The sequence below is a fragment of the Rhinolophus sinicus genome, linkage group LG02 (assembly GCF_036562045.2).
Source record: "Rhinolophus sinicus isolate RSC01 linkage group LG02, ASM3656204v1, whole genome shotgun sequence".
Taxonomy (NCBI): Eukaryota; Metazoa; Chordata; class Mammalia; order Chiroptera; family Rhinolophidae; genus Rhinolophus; species Rhinolophus sinicus.
This window is the reverse complement of record NC_133752.1, coordinates 108,189,665-108,210,833: the sequence shown is the minus strand read 5'-3', so window position 1 is coordinate 108,210,833 and position 21,169 is coordinate 108,189,665. Positions and strand designations below refer to the sequence as shown.

Genomic DNA, 21,169 nt, shown 5'->3' with positions numbered 1-21,169 from the left:
ATAAAAAACTGACCTCATAGGCACAGAGAACAGACTGGTGGTTGCCAGAGGTGAAGGCAGGAGAGGTGGTGGTGGGGCGTGGCAAAACGGGGGAAGGCCATCAAAAGGCACAAACTTCTACTTATAAAATAAACCATGAGGTTCTAATGCATAGCATGGTGACTCTAGCTAATACAATTAATAATACTGTATTGCATACTTGAAAGTTGGGAATTAGACATGAAATTGCCCTGATTTAAGACAAGTTCAACAGATGCTATAACTGGGAGAACAGATCCTGGGACCCAGACAGCAATGTGCATGTAGGAGAACAAAACATGTGGGAAAGATGAAAACACCATCCTATTATGTATGGCTTTTAACTTTACTTCAGGTTGAGTGAGACGCAAACACTGTGGAGCGTGGAATCCGGGGTGGGGGTGCGGGGAGGTGGTCAGAGCCTACAGGGAACATGGTGGCTAGTTCACCTGGAAATTGCATGGGGGCTTGGGAGGCCATTGCCAACGGTGCAGAAACCCAAAAAGATACAGAAAGGCTGCTCGATGCTTTTCTAGTTCAAACATCTAAATCCCTCGAAATATATGGGGCAAAAGCCAAAAAGCAAAGAAAAGAAATAAAGAAAAAGATGAGCATTTGTTTGGGAGAAAAGCCGCAAGCAAGCCAAGGGATCACTGTAGGATTACGAAGCACCATGGGTTCTCTTTAGCATGTTCTTTTATCTAGATTGGTAAATAAAAAGCAAAAGATTTCTTAAATAAGTTTGTTCACTACCTTTATTCGCCCTTTGTATTTTCTACTAAAGACCTTGTTCTTGGCTGGGAATTCTGCTACCCGAGGGCTTGGCAGGAAACTACACTTGGGGCTGGATGAAACTACCATGCTATAAAGGTCTGGTCCTTTGCTTATACCAAGTTACCTGGTACTAGAACAGTTCTTACTCATGAACTTTTCTGTGTCTTTTCAGCAACATCCACCACTCAGTGTTCCTCTGTTTAGTGTTTCTAAGTAGAAAGCACATTTCTAAAGCTTTCATCATGTTAGCCCACACATTCACTTTACATTCTGATAAACTGTAATCTTACATTTGGAAAGGCACAGCTTTCCGATGCTCCTGTAACGAAGCAAAAGCCAAGATTGACCCTCAGTCTATGTCTCTTATCAGTGATTAAAATACAGCAAAATATAGAGGACTGAAAAGCAGGAGTTGGATGCCTTACTATAGACACACCAAATTGTCCTAGATGGCTGATCTGGAGCTGAACCTCAAATTTACCTTAGGAAAGTCAGCCCCATCCGTCCTCCTTTCTGGTGGTGCTTCCAGTCTGGCTCAGCACCGGGGACCACATGTCACTCCTCTTTGAGCCCCACGCCTTGGTGCCGTGTGGGGCACAGAGTGCTTCAAATACCTTAAGTGTTTGCGCACCTGTGGCTGACGGACAAGGCAGCGTTCATGTGTGCATACAGGTGGCGGTTAGAATTCCCTAACCGCGGGCAGGTATGCCCTGAAGGACAAGTAAGGAGCTGCATCTGACAGGAGATGATGCTCACCCAAGAGAGCCTTCTAGTTTTCTGACTGCATAAAACCCATTTCCAGGAGCATAACTAGAAAAAAGAAAAAATCCAGCTTATGCCTCATCATGGGTGAAATACCCTTTAACTACTTAGAATTACGCAACGAAGCCATTGAAAACAAGGTGGCTATGAAACATGCTGCTAAGGTCTGTGTAACTGCTGTCCACAAGATGTCCGGGACAGTGGCTGAGTCTGGCTGGGGGTTCCTGGGGCCCCACACCCCCAGAAGGCTGGACTGCACATTAGTTCATGTAACATCTGGCTCTTGGCCTCAGCTGCTAATGTAGACATCTATTTCTTTCCTACCTGTACTTCGAAGAGTGTTATTGCCATAAAAACTCAAAGTTTTAAAAAAAGTAATCTAACTTCACACATGCAGATATGAGTTATGAAACTGGTTTTTACAAAGCTGCAGCAGATCGCATGAATAGAACCTGACAATCAGATTTCTCACGGCCTCTTCTCCATGAACAAAGAGAAAGGGACCCCTCTGGTACAATTAACTATTTCTGAAAATTTATGGACTGCGTTAATTGCACTGAACAAAGAATTAAAGAAAACCTTCTTTTGTTTTCTGAAAAAGCACTTTGGAAACAGATTTCGCTTCTTCTGAATGATACATGTCAGAGTTTAGACACACCTTTAAGTGCCAACCCTTCCTGATTTCATGAATGTCACAGACACATTTCAACAGGTAACACCTAACACCCTGGGACAGTGGTCGTCACTACGTTTTTGGATCCAGACTCAAAAAACATTTAACCATAGTAACTTTTCTTATTCAAACCAAAACATTTCCCTGAAATATTTCCTTTCAGAGTCTATGTATTTTGCACTGGAAACATAAGGCAGCACAAATATAAGTTAGCCATCTGGGAGTGGCAGGTGTGTGCAGTTAGCCATCTGGAGTGGCAGGTGTGTGCAGTTAGCCACCTGGAGTGGCAGGTGTGTGCAGTTAGCCACCTGGGAGTGGCAGGTGTGTGCAGTTAGCCACCTGGAGTGGCAGGTGTGTGCAGTTAGCCACCTGGGAGTGGCAGGTGTGTGCAGTTAGCCACCTGGAGTGGCAGGTGTGTGCAGTTAGCCACCTGGAGTGGCAGGTGTGTGCAGAAGCAAACAAAGGCAGCTGAGCCCCATGGGATTACCGTAAGTGAGGATGTACAGGGGCTTCCCATTTGTATCCATCGTGGTCAAGCACGGGGCCTTTGGCGAGATGGTTCCCCATCGCTGTAAGGCGGCTTCTAAAGACGGGGGCCAATTCGTAACCACACCGAGCTGTTCCCCACGCATGGCCAACATCTGCGCTCCCTCTGGCTTTGGCTGGTTTGGATCTGGTTGTTGAACTAAATACATGTGAACACAAGAGGTTTTCAAAAAAAACACATCCATGTCAGCATGATCACGTTTTTATCCCTTTTAAAGAAGCTAGGAGATATATACTCAAGGTATAAACTTATTAGAGCATGGAAAGCACGCACACATGCTTTTCTAGAATCACAGATGTAATGGAGGCACTTAATTCTTACAATTTCCCCAGCGGTGTCGGGTGAGGTACCCGAATGCATCTGTGAACTGACAGCAAGTAAAGCTATATATATGAACATGCCTTGAGTACAGGATTGTAACACTTAGGTTTAAGAAGTCGGTTGTCTACATACGAGGTATGATTAAATAATATGGTGAATGTTTAAATAAAAACAAAAACATTATTACAGTAAAAGGCACATTGCCATTAACCCCCCTCAAAATACTCCTCCTTGCTTTGAACACACTTATCCCATCATTCTTTCCAAAGCCGTTCTGGACGTCCTCTTTCGGGAGTTTCCTTTTTTATTTTTGTTAAACTGAAGTGAATTTTAATACAGAAAATGAAGACAGTATTTTGCAAATTTATCGCTCAAAGGTATATCTCTATTTGCGGAAATCAGCGTGTTACACTTTGAGAGATGAAATGTTACAGCTTGTACACCAAAATTTAAAAATTAAATTGAAAAATGAAATGGTTACCAAGGTAATGCAGGTCAGGGGATCAAAGGTGAAGGGTCATACATTATAAAAAAGAAGTCCAAAAGGATGGCTGCGTCATGATCACTCATTAGTGTTCCAGTGGTGCGTCTCTCTGGGTAAGCTTGAACACTTCGGCAGACATTGAAGCATCTTTTTCAGTAAAAACATGTTTACATGACTGCTATTGCTGTTCCTACGATCATCTCCTAGAGGTGGCATGGTGTTCAGGACATAGTAGGTGCTAGTTCTGCAGAATACATTTTGGGAAACGCTCTCTGGCTTGTTTTCGGCAGCCATTTCCCCTCCGTGTACCACATCCTCTTCCTCCTTGTGACCGGGACCCCGTACTGAGTGTCCTTAATTGTGCTGTCATAGCTGCCTTGAATTCCTGAATCATTTTGACTTTGGGGAAGAGCCAGAAGTCGGACGGTGCCAGATCCGGTGAATAAGGTGGATAAAGACACACCGTAATGTTTTTATTTGACAGAAACTGCCATATACCAGAAGCGATGTGTGACACAGAGCGTTGTCATGATGGAGGATGATTTACAGCATACTTAAAACACACCATCTCTCAACCGTAGCTCACACCTGACTGCACTGAACAAGTTGAAACTTGTCACACACTGTTACTGAGGTTTGACGTGCCGCTTCTTGTATCAAAGATCCTGGCCTTTCCATTGGATGGCACTCGGCAGTAGTATTCACCGTATTTTGTGACCACACCTCACGTACGAGTAATTCTGGACTCATATACGAGTAATTCTGGATCTTGCTAAATTATATTCTGCCCTTAAATACTGAGATGCAAATTTAAGTTTGCTAGAAGTACTATGAATGACAAGCACAGATCATATTTTCTAGAGTAAAACAAAAAGAATGCCTCAAAATGAAATACGATTTGCCCAAGTCTTTAAAGAGGTGAGAAGCTGAGATTTTTCTTTTTGTTCCTGGAAGAGGTTTCTCTCAGTTTGTGATGGACAGCTTCCACGTAGTAGAGAGAACCAGCTGCCTCTTCCTGTGGTGTAAAGTACAGAACTAGGGGCTTGCGTTGGATGTGATAAGTGTGCTTTGTTTCCACTTCTGGGGTTTGTGTTAAGAGGCTCATAAGCACAGCTCCTGGATTCGTAAAGTGGGGTGGAAGCAGCTGTCTGCTCTCTGTGTGCATCCCAGGCTTATTCTCAGGGGACTGTGTCACTGTTGACAAGGTTTTCCATGATTTACTTGCATGTCTGAACCCGAGAGAGTCCTTAGAAAGAGGCATGGCTGACGGGACAGTACTCGCACACCTTCACAGAACCTCCAGTCTCCAGAGAGGAGTCCTGCCTTCTAGTGAATGCCAAGGTTATTGTCTTTAAAAGGTACACTAGCCTTGCTGGAAAAATATCATAGTGTATGGGATCAGATGCCATTAAAACAAAAGGGGGTGGGAAAGGGTTCTCTTACCTTCTAACAATTCTTCAAAGTCGTCAACGAAGAATTCCCGTAAGGGTGGTCGTTTAGGTCGTTTGAGGGTGTTGACAAGCTGCTGAATTTTCGCTGATACCCGGCTACTGACTGGCACTCCTGAAACACAGAACCCCGGGTAGAGGGATGCCTTAGCACACTGAACAAGCACCACAGTGCAGTGGCCGTGACACGCACCCACAGCTCCATCGGAGGGATGGTCTTAAGACCAGTGTCCCGCAAAGTCCCACCTGGGATGATGTGCCGAGGGAGGACATTCTGCTGGGGGACTCTGCTGGGGGACCCTGCTGGGGGACCCTGCTGGGAAGCTGCGAGAGACAAAGTGACAGCAGACATGATTCTGCTTCACAACTTTGTAGAACGTCCTACTCTTGTGATGTTGGGAAGACCGGGCGGGGTCCCACCTCCAATGCCTAAAACAGGGTCTGTCACCTCCTCACTCACATGGTTTCAGGTCCTCTCTATCAACAGGGCTAAGAGAGCTGATGAAATAGTGAGACCTTCTGAGGCCATCTCTGCTGAGACCACTGTGGTGTTCGACCTCCTGAGGCCAAGAGAATGTTCTGCTGGGGATACAAACTCGGGTGCCCCACAGCGACGGCACTGCCCCCCACCGCTCATGACCACCGGGTGCCTCCCGCATCTCATTTCCGTTCTCCTGAGTGAACATTCAGGCAGTGCATCCCAGAAGCACAGCAATGAAAGTCTCTAAGTTCAGTTTCTTGCACAGAATGCTGGCATGTATTTATCCATGAGCACTGAGGAAAACTAACTTCACGTTATATAATACATTTATTACAACAACGAATGTGACATCATTTTGAAAACTGAGTAAGTGAAATAAATGATCACTGAAAAAGGCAAGGGCTTTTCAAAGTTTAAAATTACCCAAATTAATGAACAAAAGCAGCACCAAGGTGCCGCCGTCCTCAATGGTCACATGTGCCTCTGCAAGGGGCTCGGTGACCATGGTGTGGGCACTGTGCAGAGCCTGCTGTCTGAGAACCGCGGCCGCAGGGGGGTCTTCCCATAATGGCGTGGCAGTGCCCACCTCCTCCACTGCAGGCATCACAGAAACAGACCTCAGTCTTTGTAATGAATATGACAGATTCAAAGAAAACTTTCTATCAAATGAAAGCACTTTAACGATTGCCTCAAAATACTTCATGAGCACCTTCAAAGTTGAGATGTGAAATATTTTATAGTTTCGAAAATATACAAAAAGACACAACCCAGACTCCTCAGTACCTGAACAGTGTTTCCCCAGTAAACAGTCAGACCTGATTCGGTCCAGACGAACCCAGGTCATTTCACAAGGCTGCTGCTTCTCCAGCTGCATTCAGAACATGAAGGACCCGAGCTGAGGTCTGGGGCATGGCCCAGAAACTGCTTTCTGACAAGTGCCCCAGGGGATTCTGAGAGTTGGGGTCCCCACACGCTGAGGAACACTGGACAACACGTACGTTATGGAGTCACAGGGACACGTCTGAACCCACCAAGGAGAGCGGGGGAAGATGCTGGACCTCACAGTCAGGCTACTAAGATGCCGGCGACCAGAAGAATAGCAACGACCAATTTAATAAACAGCAAACTTAGTGGAGAAATAAACCAAACACTGAAACGCAGAGCATTCCAGGGGAACTAACCAAATTGGAAACTGGGGGACTTCAAATGTATGAATGGGGCTCATGAACCCCAGCGCCTCTAGGCTTTGGCCGTCCTGGAGCCGTCTGCTGCTGTGAGAGGCTGGGCCCAGGCTTCCTCCTCACCTCCAAACAACACAGTGTCACGGGACACAAGCACAGTGGGGTGGATGGCACACCGAGGCCACGGGAATAGCATTTCATGTCATCATCGGGGTCTATTCTTACTTTCATGGCCCTGAAAGGACTGAGACTTAGGGAAAGCAGAATAAAGCATGCAGCTCACATCACGCCTGCTGCTGCATGTTGGGTCACAGAAACGGCCCCTCATGAGAGCTTATCCAGATTAAAGCTATGAGGAATAAAAGAGAACCCCTACTGCTACATTTTATCAAACCACTAATACTGTTTCCAATGCGGAGAAGAAACAACTCTCTTTCTTCCAAAGTCTAAAGTACCACACTGCCCCACATCTGTCAATTACTTTGTTCACGTCTGACTTCATCCTGCCCCTCTAAGTAACCATTCACGATACTGACACTAGCACACTAATTTGTTAATTGCTGAACCAACATTAGTTGTTCAACAAGAACATCAGAATTTTATCCAATTTCCTTCTCACACCAAATTCCCACATCATCATCATTGTTTTCCTACAAGGAGTAATGCCTGGTCAACTTGGAGACAATGTGCTTTGTTGGAACTATGCCACTTTCTATGGGACGCGTGTAAAGAGTTTGGTGAGTTAGATTCAGTGAGCTGTTTATCTGGAAGAAACACATCCAATCGTGGTCTGAAAGGTAAGTTAGTGGAAATCTGCCCATGAAGGAGGGAGAAAAAGAGCTGGGAGACGTACCGTCGCCAGTTTCCATGAGCTCGGCGTTGCCGTACTTGGGTGCAGTCCGCGACGTGGCTGAGCCTTGGGGCCTCTCTACCTGGATCGCGTGCTCTGAGGTGTACGTGGTCACATCAGGAGGTGCAGAGTGGTTTTCTGTAATGAAGCACATCACAGGTTCCCTGATTCTCATGGCAGAGTTATTCTGAAGGCAAAGGAAGCAACAGGGTTTCAGAAACTGCCATGTTCTACTAGAGACCATGATTCTGAATCAAAGTCCATTACAGAAATCTCAGCATAAAGTGACTTTTAAGATAATTCAAACTGCTCAAAATGGAACAAAGTGAGGCAAAACTTCAGATATAATAGCATAACAGGCACCATCAATTTAACTAAAATAAGATTTTCAAGCAGCCAATGGAAAAAGTGACAGAGCCATTTTCCCATCTGTCACTATCACAGCTGCTGAGCTCAAGGTTCGAGGCAGAGCTCTGCAGATTCAAGCTCTGGGCAGTGTCCCAACCTCTCTGTGCCTCAGTGTCCCCATCTGTCACAGAGGATGGTGGCGACTTCCTTACAGGGGACGTAAGGTTCTCAGGACATTGCTTGGCAGAGGGTGAGCACTGGGCATGTGTGTGCGATGTGTGCCTCGGGTCCGGGCACACAGGGAGACCTGCAGCAGGCCCCACAGCGCTCGTCCACTGACAACACTGATGCTCAGCGGTTAAATGGGAAGGCACAGCTGTGAATAAGGCTTTCAGGCGAGCAGGTAAAGTAACACTACCAATGACATTTGCTTCAAATCAGCACCTAAAACAAAAGCAGCTAAAATGTGAGTTCACTGCATTTCAATTTTATTCAGATTCACTGTGTGTGAAGCTGTAGCCTCATCATGGGTGACAGGCGGCCAGTCCGTCTCCACGCTGGGCAGCAGGAACACTGCCACGTTCCCACTTGGAGGTTAGGAAAAAGAATGATTCTAGTATATCTGGTGACTAAAAAATAGGAATAGTGACAGCTGGGTGACTTCAAAGTACTTTCCAAATTTGTTTAGACGTCACTTCCCCTCCCACTCGCTGTCCAGCTCCTCACACGTGCTGCCTGTGGGGGTATCGCCCCAGCAGCTGCATCTGTCAGGAAGCAGAAAACGTTCTGACACTGCAGGGACATACTGTGCCCTGCTATTCTGATGATGGTCAAGACTCCAAGTGTTTAACCAGCTACCTATCTTTTGGGGAGCCCTTAACAGAACCTTGTGTGTAACAGATGCTCAGGAAACACCTGTCAATGGGGAAGAAAGTAGAGTCAGGCTGAAGGAGTAGGTACATAGGTCTGAGACGCTCCAGTTCCAGGCACAAGGCCATGAGGACACGCGCTCCAGGAGCACTTGGAAGATTAGGCCACTCAGCAGAGTGGGGCTATGTCCTGAGCTTACAGCCCACTGCTCCTCAGATCAACTCTGCAGTAATTTCATATCAAGAGAAAAATGGTGGCCACCCTTCCAGCCATCTGCCAAGCATCCATCCCCTCAACCATGAGCGCCACCACACAGCTACCGTGACGCTCTCACACATGCCCCACAGGAGGCGCTCTGCCTCAGCCAGCCCTGCATGGCTTTCGCTCTCAGCTGCTGACATGGGTCCCCGAGAATCTGTAATGCGAGACAGGCACAGGAAGGAGGGCAGGGAGTGCACTCAACCACTTTCACGACAGCACCCGCACACCACTTTGGTACCGTCTCAGCAGAGCTTCCGTCTCTTCTCTTCCAACAAGTCACGCTGTTTCTGGCTGGGACCATTTCCTGGTCCCGCGGAACCCCACCTTGGAAACCTTGCTCCCTCTGCTTGTGCAGGTGTCTGGCTCAGGTGGGCTCTGTGTCCTATTCAGAGGCTGAAGTCACCTGCCCATGGCCCACACTGTCCACTCAGCAAGTCTGGGGGAGCAGCTCAAAGAATGAGCAGGTAAGTTACAGACAGACGAGTCTGGGTCTAATGCCCGCTGAAAGGTAGCATTCTTTAATTCTAACTGTGTGAATCGGAACCCCTGGGGTCAGTGGTGACAGATCCATTTTCAATCCCCTTCTAAATGAAGAGAAAATGAAATCTGGTTTTCACATACAGAAAGCAATGTGCTCGTGGTTCACTAACTGACGATGGACAGTGAGTGGTGCATTCAAAGGAACCCAACCTTCCATACACCAAGCTGTCCCATCCCGGGTTTCCTACAGTCACTTGACTGCCACTGTCACTGAGAAGGAAAGAAGGAAGGGCGGTCCGTGTGATACAGGCCCTCAGCCCATCGGGTCTGCCCAGCTGCCTAAGAGGACACGACCATGCCCTACACATGGCAAACCAGGCCCCTAGATGAAAACGTGCAGGTGAATAAAATTCAGTGGTGATGAACAGTGATGCTGGGGGAGAGCCGTGCTGCGTCCACGTGCCACCAAACAGAAGGGGGACTTACATGTTGGTTTCAACAGTGAAGGCCACTGTCCAGCTCATGGAAGGCACCTCACCAGGACGCTCCAGTTGGTGTCTTGACCAAAAGTGACACATGACAGTATATCACGTAAGGATTTATCTTATACCTTTAGTGACCACTGAGGAACAAAACATGTGGTTTACCTTGTCTTCCGTGGCAGGTTAACTTTTCTTGTGTGTGTGTGTGTGCACGTGAGTGTGAGCGTGTGTGATGTGAGTGTGAACACAGCATGAGTGAGAGCGTTGAGTGTATGTGTGTGATGTGTATGATCGTGTGCTAGCAGGAGCACATGTGTGAGTGAGCATGTGACTGTGATTCTGTGCCGTGTTAGCATGTCAGTGAGCATGTGAGCATATGTGTGAGCATGAATGTGCATGAGGGCGTGTGTGAGTGCGAATGCATGCATGTATCTGTGAGTGTGTGAGCCTGTGACACTGCTAATGGGACTCACGGCTGCTGCTCAGTGGCAAGCGAATCACCTGGGGACTAGCCTAGATGCTTAGAAAGGGCTCAGGGTCCTGTGTTCCCGCTGCTTTCAGCCCGCATCCTGCGGGTCAGGGTCGAGCTCAGGTCACACAGGTTCTCAGCCCCGAAGCGCCTGTCCCCCACCTTCACGCAGGACAATCACATCAAGATGTGACTGCGACTGGTAGACACATTCTAAGAAGTACGTTCTAATGTCAGAACAGGGATCTCCAACATCGGAAAACAGCTTCCTGATTACTATCCACAAACACAAACTCAGGAGGGGAGTTCCAATTGTCACACAGCCCACAGTGGGGTTGGCACGGGGGCACTGAAATCTTTATTGTGCATGCAGTGTCACTGTGCTTGGCTGGAAAGAGCTCTCTTTCTGTTTCTGTTTGTAACAAGCAATAGAACAACGACACTGAGGAGACAGCAAGACAGCAGCGTCACCCACTGCCTGCCCCAGCTGGTGGGCGTCTGACTCATCAGCTGAGTCTTTGGGCCATCCTGTCAGCTCTCTAAGCCTCACTGTGCACTGTGGCTGAGGGAGCTAAGTGACGCCCTGCCCAACATGCCGCAGTGACGTGATTACTGCCACCGGTGGTTTCTCCCCTTGTGTGGGGACCCTTCCTCTCAAGAGCTCCAAGAAAGTCTGCAATTCTCACGTGCATAATGGTGGCCGTTACGACTGAGGTAAATGCATTTAAACATTGGAAAAAGTCAGGAAGTAAACAGGTGGAGTTCTCTCGTATACACCAGGTATGGGTGAGGTCAGCAGGCACAGCTGCAGAATGGGGCATACAGAGGACAAAGAGTTTGGATACTCATGGGTCCCCAAATCATTACTTTGATTCTAAGTATAAAATCCAGACAAACAATGTCAGTTTTGATAGATAAAAATCTCCAAAGCATTTTTGGGGAAAAGAGACAGGATCAGACCTGGACCCTAATAACACTGACAAGACAATGGGGTACAGGGTGGGGCCAGTGTGTCGGTTCCAGGAGCACTCTGGAATGTGGGCTGCTGAACAAAGCAGGTAGCCTTAAAAACGGGGAGTGGATGAAATGGACAAAAATGTAGAGAGAGGGCCATGGCGGGGCCTCCTGCAGGAGGAAGGGGACCAGGTGTCGGGCCACCAGTAGGGGAGGGGACCAGGTGTGGGGCCACCAGGTGGCAGGCAAACCTCCAAAGCCAGGGTTTGTCCACAGGAGAGCTGAGAAGCTTTATTTACCGCTGACTAAACACGATGACACAGGATGAGAAGCCGGCACTGGGACCTAACAAACACTCCCAGTCACGTCAGCTGGTGAGAGGCCCCCCCAAGCCAGGCTTCTCTCCTACTGCCTGACCCAACAAGCAGCGAGAAACGGGTACTTGACGGAAGAGGCTCATTTCTTCCTGGTGCTTCTAAGGCAAAATCCTTTCCTTTCTAGTTGCGACAGAGATCGTGTGGCCCACGAAGCCTGAGGCCTCATCTCCTGGCCCCTTGCAGGAGAAGCTCGCTGCCCTGCTTATGAATACGAAGCTCTAGCTGCAAGGACTCCTCCGCTGGGGTGGGGTGGGGGCAGCAGGGGGACCCAGCCCCAAGCCTTCATCACCGCCCCATGTACTGGGTAGTTTGAGGCTGTAAATGTTTGAACGCATCAGTAGAGAGATCATAAAAGAATTCTCTGATACTTCTGATGAACTTTCTCACAACGGTGGCCATGCAAGCCCTCTGAATAAACTCCCTAGAGACCCCGAATCTAGACTCAGGCTCAGGCTCCTCGGGCCAGTGCATGAGGTGACCTCTGACTCCCACCTTCTCACAGGACCTACAGAGACTTCGCTTGCTGATGCAAACAGCACACACCAACAGCAGCGTTCACATCAACAAACTCTAAAAGATTCTGGAAATGGTAATTACTTCCATGAATATCTAATAAGCCGTCCCCAACACATGGTTATAGTACCCACACGTGATGATGTCCCAGACGTGCCAGTTAACAAAGAGTGACAGAGACCTGAGAATAGCTTCTGTAGAAGCTTCTTTAACTCCCTGAAGACACAAAGTTTGGTTCTGAATATGCAAGAATGTTGTCTATCCGCTCTGTTCTTCTCTCTTAGCCTAGAAACATCTTCAATTTCTCCACTTCTACATAGAGAACTAATTCCGATAAAATCTTTCTCTGGTGGCTTTTATGAATGTGCCTCTTGCTATTTAAAAGTGTTCCAGTGATTCTGGTTACTTTAAGCTATGTCCCTCAGCTTTGAGGGCTGACAGAACATTCTAGAGACACAAATCCCTTCCTCTCCAGTTGTCTTCAGAATGTTAGGTACAGAGGTCCTGAGTAAGCACCTTCTGATAACGATGCAGAACTTTCTGGTTCTCGCTGTGTAGCGAGGGCCTTTGTGAAGAGAAGGTGTCACTGTGTCTGTGGCGCGGGGACCACCTAGGGCAGGGCTCTTTTGCCTGCGTCATGGGTGTGCTCAGGTCCATTCTCACATCTCAGGATGGGGAAGTCTTGGTGGTCCCCGTCAGCATTATAGGTGTGACACTAACAGCACGTCATACAAGACATAGCAGCAGGCAGAGCTGTGGAAGGGACTGTGACGGCACACAAAACCTGCCTGACGTGGGGACAAATGTGTGCGTCATAAGAACCCAGGAGGGCCTGGGGTTTCGCTCTAACATGACGGTTGCTTCTGGCCTCTGTGGGCTTTAGCCTCCTACTCTCCTCCCTGCGGGGGTGGGGGGGGAGAGGGGGCAAAGCAGTGTCTGCGTGTTACCAACACCTTCCCACAGGGTTAGAAGCACAAGCTGATGGTTCATTTTACCCTAAATTCCTTAAAACATACATGTGCACACATACACACACACACACACACACACACACACACACACACACACACACACACTTTCTTATTTGTAGACTCTGGAGCTCAACAGCAGGTCAAAGATTGCCAAGTCTGATTTTTTACTTCCTCTGCTTTGTCACTGGAAAAAAAATTTTTAATTCTCATTTCATTATTTTGCCACAGCTCTCTTTCAAACCACTTTTTTTGTATTTACACTAAATTCCCTGATAGTCTAGGAACTTATCTTTGTGCCAAAACAGAAATTGCTGAAATGTCACACACTCAGAAGCTATATTTAGGTTACACCGAGACCTATGTACAGGAGTCATACACCCTTTTATAGTCTGCATGAATTTAATCCTCCATGCCATCACTTCCTCTGGCACTCCACGTGCAAATTCACAAAGAGAGAAACAAATGCACTGATTCGTGTACTCAGACGATGTTTCCCTTGTTAGATTCTGGCACTCCCTTGGAGGGGACTCAGTTACAATCACACACGTTTCCAGGGCTGGGTGAGTGGCACAGGTGACAGAATAACCCCGTGTCAAAGCCCCGTGTGGGTGCAGAGTGAAGCATGTGCCGGACCACAGCCACTGGCTCAGGCTCCAAAACACACAGGAAGAAGCTTTACCACCTAGAAATACTTAACGGTCACACATTTCCATTTAATTTTTAACTTACTGTTATTTCAAACAGAGGTTCTCAGGGCACGTTCACCAACGTACATGTTGCTGAGAACATGTGACACTGAAATTTAATACCACTTTGCATCTGAGTATTACTTTTAAAAATTTGGAGGAACTTTCCTATTTTGTCCTTTTTACTCACAACAGTTCTGAGGGACAAAGAAAAGAAATTACTCCAGGAAGCAGTGACTTCTGAAGACACAGCATTCACATGAGAACTGAGACCAGACTCTGCGCCCTGCCCCCACACACTGGTCTCATTCCTGATACTAATGAAATGTTTGCAAATTTTAGGCCACTGAGCTGATCTGGCCTGTGTACATGTCCTTCACACTAGACAAGGACTCGTTTCTGTGGCAAAATGAGTGACCAGCATAAGTGGCGGCAGGAAAATGTGTACCCCACTGACCTGCCTGAAAGGAGTCATTCCGCTCACTCCTCTCCTCTCGTAGTTCTTAACAAATCTCCTTTCCACATTGTTGCCAGACATTTCAGGCAATGCTTCCTAACTGCTTTTTCCAACACAGAGGACGTCATTTGTCATAGAAGCTACGTACAAGCTGATTTCCAAGGTCAAGGTAAACTCACTGTGAAGGCCCGCCTAGGTGCACACTTTAGTGTGAGCAGAAAGCACGCGAACAAACACGGCCACCAGCATCCCAGTGGAGCAGACGCGTTCCTTCCCGAGCAGAGGCTGTGGCTCCAGCGCGAGGACACCTGCAAGGGCAACCCAGGGCAAGCCAAGGCAGAGCGGGCGGGAGCACTCACTCACCTATGTGCGTCTGGGCCATGACGTCCGCCAGCCGGTGGGCAGTGCCGCTGCCCCCGCTCTGGGTGGACGAGGACGATGTGGTGGACGTGGTGGAGCCGTGGATGGCCTGGCTGATCCAGTGCTCCATGTTGATGCTGCCCTGGCTGGAGGTGGGCGTCCCCTGCGAGTCCCCCTGCACCGAGCCCTCGTCGTCCGAGCCAGAGGAGGTATCTATGGGACAGAGCAGAGATGCAGTGTGGCCGAGCCAGGAGACACACGCGGACCCAGCCCCCAAACACAGGCCTGCTGCACTCCTCCGGGTCATCCCCAAGGCCACGCCAGTGTTTCATCCAGAACACCTCCAACTGCTATCAGAAGGGTTCCTGACATTACAATCTCAGACTGAGACTTTCCAATTCTCTCCACTCAACAGTTTGGGAAGAAACCAAAGGTATTCTTTGCACAAACACACAAAGCAGGCAGCCACAGGCAGCATTTTCTCAGACATGCTGGACTTGCACGGGCTCCAAAGTGAGACTGTTTGTAGCCTGTGTTCAGTCCCGAGGGGGCTCTCTGAGCTGTGACTTACTTTCGAGCGCAGTTTAAGTACAAGACAGCCTTGCGCCTCCTCAAAGAGTGAGGTGCCGGCGAAGAACACGGAGGGGCCCCAGTCACTGACCTGCACGAGCCAGGTCTTCCTCCTTCCAGGGGACAATAATTACCACGTGCACTTTATGGACCAGCACAATGTATTTACTTTTACACTTGTCTCCTACAAATTCTTTCATTGTTTATTTTTCTATCTGTGAAAATTGCTTATCTTGAATTGAGATAAAACATGTCACTTTTCTTTAAAATTAAGGAAATATTTTTCATTTAATGTCTTTTCACTTAGCAGCAAGGTTTTCAAGACAGAATTATTGGTGGACTTGTTACTTAAACTTCAATGTAATCCTGACATTTAGGACCCTACTTACAGGTGACTTATGTGACATGCCACAAGGGAAAAGAATGTGAGTAGCTCTAGAACATTTAATGAGAACAAGAGAAATCAAGACGTAGGACCTTTTTTAAACACAATATTTGTAAAGGATACTTACATGAATACTTTATTATCATTGTGATATGACCTATGCTCTGTGAAAACATTTTTTAAATTTGTTAGAAAAGCTACAATATTAGCAGCCTGACAAATTCTGTCCCCCTGCCCTGCCTCTTAAAATAACTTAGAATTATAATTTACATAGAAATAAAATGTATACAATTTTTGTATTCAGACCCAAGACTTTTTTCAATTTTTTTTATTGTGGTAAAATAAATACATAACATGAAATTTGCCATCTTACCCATTTTTAATTGTACAGTTCAGTGGTATTAAAGACATTCATAATGTCATGTGACCATCACCATCCATCTCAATAACTCTTTTCATCTTGCAAATCTGAAACTCCATACCCATTAAACTCCCCAGTGACCCTCTGAACAGCCCCTGGCACCTACCCTTCTATTTTCTATATATATATAATTCTGACTACTCTAAGTACCTCACAGAAGTGGAATTATGCAGTATTCTCCCTTTTGTGACTGACATATGTCACCCAGCATAATGTCCTCAGGGCTCATCCACATTGTAGCCTGTGTCAGAATTCCTTTCCTTTCTAAAGCTGAATAATATTCCACTGGGTGGATGGACATTTTGTCATCCAGTTGTCTGTCGATGGACACTTCCACGGTTACTTCCATGCTCTGGCTGTCACGAACATGGTGCACAAATCTCTCTTCGAGATCCTACTTGTAGTCCTTTTGGGTGTGTGCCCAGGAGTGGAACTGCTGGATCACATGGCAGCTCTAATTTTAACTTTTCAAGGACGCTCCACACTGTTTTCTATAGTGGCTGCATCCATTTATAATCCCACCAGCAGTGCATCAGGGTTCCAATTTCTCAGCATCCTCACCAACACTTACTGTTTTCTGTTATTTTCACAATATTAGGCATCCTAACGGGTGGGAGGTGTCATCTCACTGCAGTTGTGGTTTGCGTTTCTTACTGATTAGTGATGCTGAGCCTCTTTCCATGTGCTTATTGGCCATTTGTATGTCTTCTTTGGAGAAATGTCTGTTCAAGTCCTCAGACTTAAGACTTTTGAGAAATGTATATACCCATATATCCATACCGAGTATTACCATCTCCCCAGAAAGTTTTCTGATGCCCTTTTACTATCAGTTTTCATTCCTCATCCCACCTTTTCACAAGAAAACTACAGAACAACATCCCTCATGATACAGACACAAAAATCCTTGAAAAATATTAGCAAACAGAATTGAGGAACATACACAATGTATGGGACACCACAACCAAGTGTGCCCAGGGCTACACATATGAACATAAATTATAGTTGATTTGACCTTCAAAAGTGAATTGTTGTTATATAGCATGCTAGCAGAATAAAAAGATAAAAAGCCCTAAGTTAACCTTAAAAGTCAAAAGGAAAAAAACATTTCACAAAATCAAATACTCACTTTGTTGAGAAAACCTCTCAACAAAGCAGAAACAGAAGGCAATGTCCTCAACCTGATAAGAACACCCATGAAAACCCACAGCTCACATGGTCTTCGATGGTAAAGACGGAAGACATTTCCAAGACCGAGAACAAAGCAAGGATGTCCATTCTTGCACTTCTACTCAACATTATCTGGAAGGTTCTAGTCATTGAGATACAGCAAAAAAAATACATCAGGGCATCCAGATTGGAAAGAAAACAGTAAAATTGTCTTTATTCACAGATATGCTCTTGTATGTAGGAAATCCCAAGGAACATATCTAAAATTCTTGAATTAAGAAATGAGTTTAGCAAGGTCACAAGATAAGTTTAGCAAGATAAAGAAAAATGATCTTTATACAGATATTAACAGTGAACATTCTGAGAATTAAATAATAATAAAAATTCCATTCACAACAGCATCAAAAAGGATAAAAACCTTAGCCATACATCTAACAAAAATTCAAGGCAATAGCTAATAAAAATCCTAAAGCTTAGCCTAAAATTTACTTCGAAATACAAAGGATTTTACGCACAAAAATAAAAAGGAATTTACATTAAAAAAAAAATACAAAGGATTTTATACAAAAATACAAAAAAATTTAATTGGAAATACTGAAATAGCCAAAATAATTTTAAGAAAGATGGAGGACTTCACTACCTGGTATTGAAACTTACTATGAAGTTACGGTAACCAAGACAGTGATATTAGCACAAAAGGCACAAATATCAATGGAACAAAGCTGAACCCAGAAATAAACTCTTATATTTATGGTCAATCAATTTATTTTTGACAATGTTCTCAAAATAATTTAATGATATATAGATCATCTTTTCAACAAATGTTGTTGGGCAATGGGATAATCCTCATACCAAAAAACAATAAACAAAACAAAACACCACCATAAATCCTTACCTCACACCATAAACAAAAATTAACTCAAAGTGGATCAGAGACCTAAATGAAACTTCTAAAACTCCCAAAAACACAATCTATAAAATAATAATTGATGAACTGAACATCATCAAAATAAACTCTGAAGCTTCAAAAGATACTATTTCTTTGCTATGGGTAATGTGACAAATCACCAAGAACTCGGTGGCTCACAATGACACACTTATTTATTATCGCATAGCACTGGATGTCAGCATGGATACGTGCCTTTTGGAGTCTTACAGGCCAAATCAGTTCCTTTGTCTTTTCTAGGGACCACCTGCATTACCTGCACCCTTGGCTCCTGACCCCGTCATCTATCTTTAAAGCTTATGCCTCCAGTCTCTGGTTCCATTGTCTTTTCTTTGACTTTGACAGTCTTCCCTCTGTTAAGAGGACGTCGCCCCTCTACCAATTTTATTCAGATATAATAGATAAACATCACTGTATAAGTTTAAGGTATACAGCACAATTGTTTGACTTACACATATTGTGAAATGATTACTCCGTCCCCACACCCCTGGCCTCTGGTAACCACAAATGTTTTTCTATGAGTTTTTCTTTTCTTTTTTTTAATGTCTGAATAAGGATCATTTGATGACACTGGGAACACACAGTTAATTCAGGAAAACGGCCCCATCTCAGGAGCCTTCACTTAATCATATCTGCAAAGTCCCTTTTGAAAGGTAAGGTAATATATTCACAAGTTCTAGGAATTAGGACATGGAATATATCTGGAGGGGCCATAATTCTGTGTACTACAGATGCTGTTAAGAAAAAGAAAGGCAAACCACAGTTAACAATTATACCTAATAAAAGACTTGTATTCAGATTATATAAAGAACTCTTAACCACTGACGAGACGACAACTTACTTTAAAAAAGGGCAAAAATTTGGACATTTCACCAATGAATATATATGTATATGGAAAATAAACACATGAAAAGATGCTTAGCATTAATAGAGAAATGTAAATTAAAACCACAATGAGATACAATTTGATATGCACTAGAATGGCTTAAAAGATACAGACAATACCATGTGGTATTGTATGGAATCCTCATACAATACGCAAATGTATGTACATAAATGCTGACAGCAGCATTATTCATAATAGCCAAAACCCAGAAACAAGCTAAATGTCCATCAACTAGTGAATGAATACACAAAAGGTGGTCCATCTAAGAGGACATAGTTCAGCAATGATCATGATGCAGAAGAAGCAAGATGCAAAAGAACGTATTTCATGATCTCATTTCTGAAATGTCCAGAATATTTAGAGAGGCAAATAAATCAGATCAGTGGCTTCCTAAGCTCTGGTGCGACAATGGGGATTAACTGAAAATAGGTACAAGGAAACACTTTTTTTAAATTCAAGTTTATTGGGATGACAATTGTTAGTAAAGTTACGTAGATTTCAGGTGTACAATTCTGTACTACATCATCTATATATCTATTTGTGTGTTCACCATCCAGCCAGTTCCTTTCCATCGCCATATATTTGACCCTCTTTGCCCTCTTCCAGAGGCCCCAGCTCCTCTTAACCTCTGGTAACCACTAAACTATTGTCTGTATCTATGAGTTTTTATTTCTCAATTTTTTTGTCTTGTTCTTTTGTTGTTTTCAGTTTTATATACCACAAATCAGTGAAATCACATGGTTCTCTACTTTTTCTGTCTCACTTATTTCACTTAGCGTGATAATCACAAGATCCATCCGTGTTGCCGCAAATGGTACTATTTCATCTTTTCTTATAGCTGAATAGTATTCCATTGTGTATATCTACCACAACTTCTTTAGCCATTCATCTATCAAAGGACATTTTGGTTGTTTCAATGTGTTGGCCACCGTAAATAAAGCTGCAATGAACATTGGAGCACACTTGTCTTTACGGATAAATGTTTTCAGATATTTTGGGTAGATACCCAGGAGAAGGATCGCTGGGTCACACGGTAATTCTATTCGTAATTTTTTCAGGAGCCTCCACACTGCCTTCCGTAGCGGCTACACCAATCTGCATTTCAACCAACAGTGAATGAGGGTTCCTTTTTCTCCACAGCCTCTCCAACACTTGTTACTATTTGTCTCATTGATGATAGACATTCTAACTGGGGTGAGGTGATAGCTCATTGTGGGTTTTATTTGCATTTCTCTGATGATTAGTGATGTTGAGCATTTTTTCATGTCTATTGGCCATTTGTATGTCCTCTTTCGAGAAATGTCTCTTCAAGTCATCTGCCCATTTTTCAATTGGGTTCTTTGGTGTGTGTTTTTTTGTTGAGTTGCATGAGCTCCTTGTATATTTTGGATATCGGCCTCTAATTCAGGCGTTGTTTGCAAAAATCTTCTTCCATTCGGCTGGTTGTCTCTTTATTTTGTCGTTTTCTTTTGCTGTGCAGAAGATTTTTGGTTTGATATAGTCCCATTCATTTATTTTAGCTTTTACTTCCCTTGCCTTGGGAGTCAAATTCATAATGCTCTTTGAACCCAAGGTCCATAAGTTTAGTACCTATGTTTTCTTCTATGCAGTTAACTGTTTCAGGTCTTATGTTTAGGTCTTTGACCCATTTTGAATTAATTTTGGTACATGGTGACAGATAGCAGTCCAGTTTCATTCTTTTGCACGTGGCTTTCCAATTCTCCCAGCACCATTTATTGAAGAGGCTGTCTTTTCTCCAGTGCATGGCTTTTGCTTCTTTGTCAAAACTTATCTGCCCATATTTATGTGGGTTTATTTCTGGGTTCTCAATTCTATTCCATTGGTCTGTGTGTCTGTTTTCCTGCCAACACCATATTGTTTTGATTATTGTAGCCCTGTAGTACAAGCTGAAGTCAAGGAGTATGACACCTCCAGCACTGTTCTTTATTCTTAGGATTGCTTTAGCTATTTGGGGTCTTTTATGGTTCCAAACAAATCTGATGATGTTTTGTTCTATTTCTTTAAAA

At 44.8% G+C, this 21,169-nt stretch overlaps 1 protein-coding gene and 1 pseudogene across 1 annotated transcript in view; both read right to left on the bottom strand.

Annotated features, from left to right (window-relative positions):
• DIP2C (disco interacting protein 2 homolog C) overlaps window positions 1-21,169 on the bottom strand; it is a 341,516-nt gene that overhangs the window by 104,043 nt on the left and 216,304 nt on the right. The window contains exons 5-8 of the mRNA XM_074324849.1: window positions 14,771-14,980; window positions 7,543-7,677; window positions 5,023-5,142; window positions 2,715-2,912 (exon numbers count right to left, since the gene is read on the bottom strand). Coding sequence (XP_074180950.1) covers window positions 2,715-2,912; window positions 5,023-5,142; window positions 7,543-7,677; window positions 14,771-14,980 — 663 coding nt within the window. The remainder of the gene's footprint in view (window positions 1-2,714; window positions 2,913-5,022; window positions 5,143-7,542; window positions 7,678-14,770; window positions 14,981-21,169) is intronic.
• LOC109439097 (calmodulin-binding transcription activator 1) lies at window positions 3,658-3,893 on the bottom strand (annotated as a pseudogene).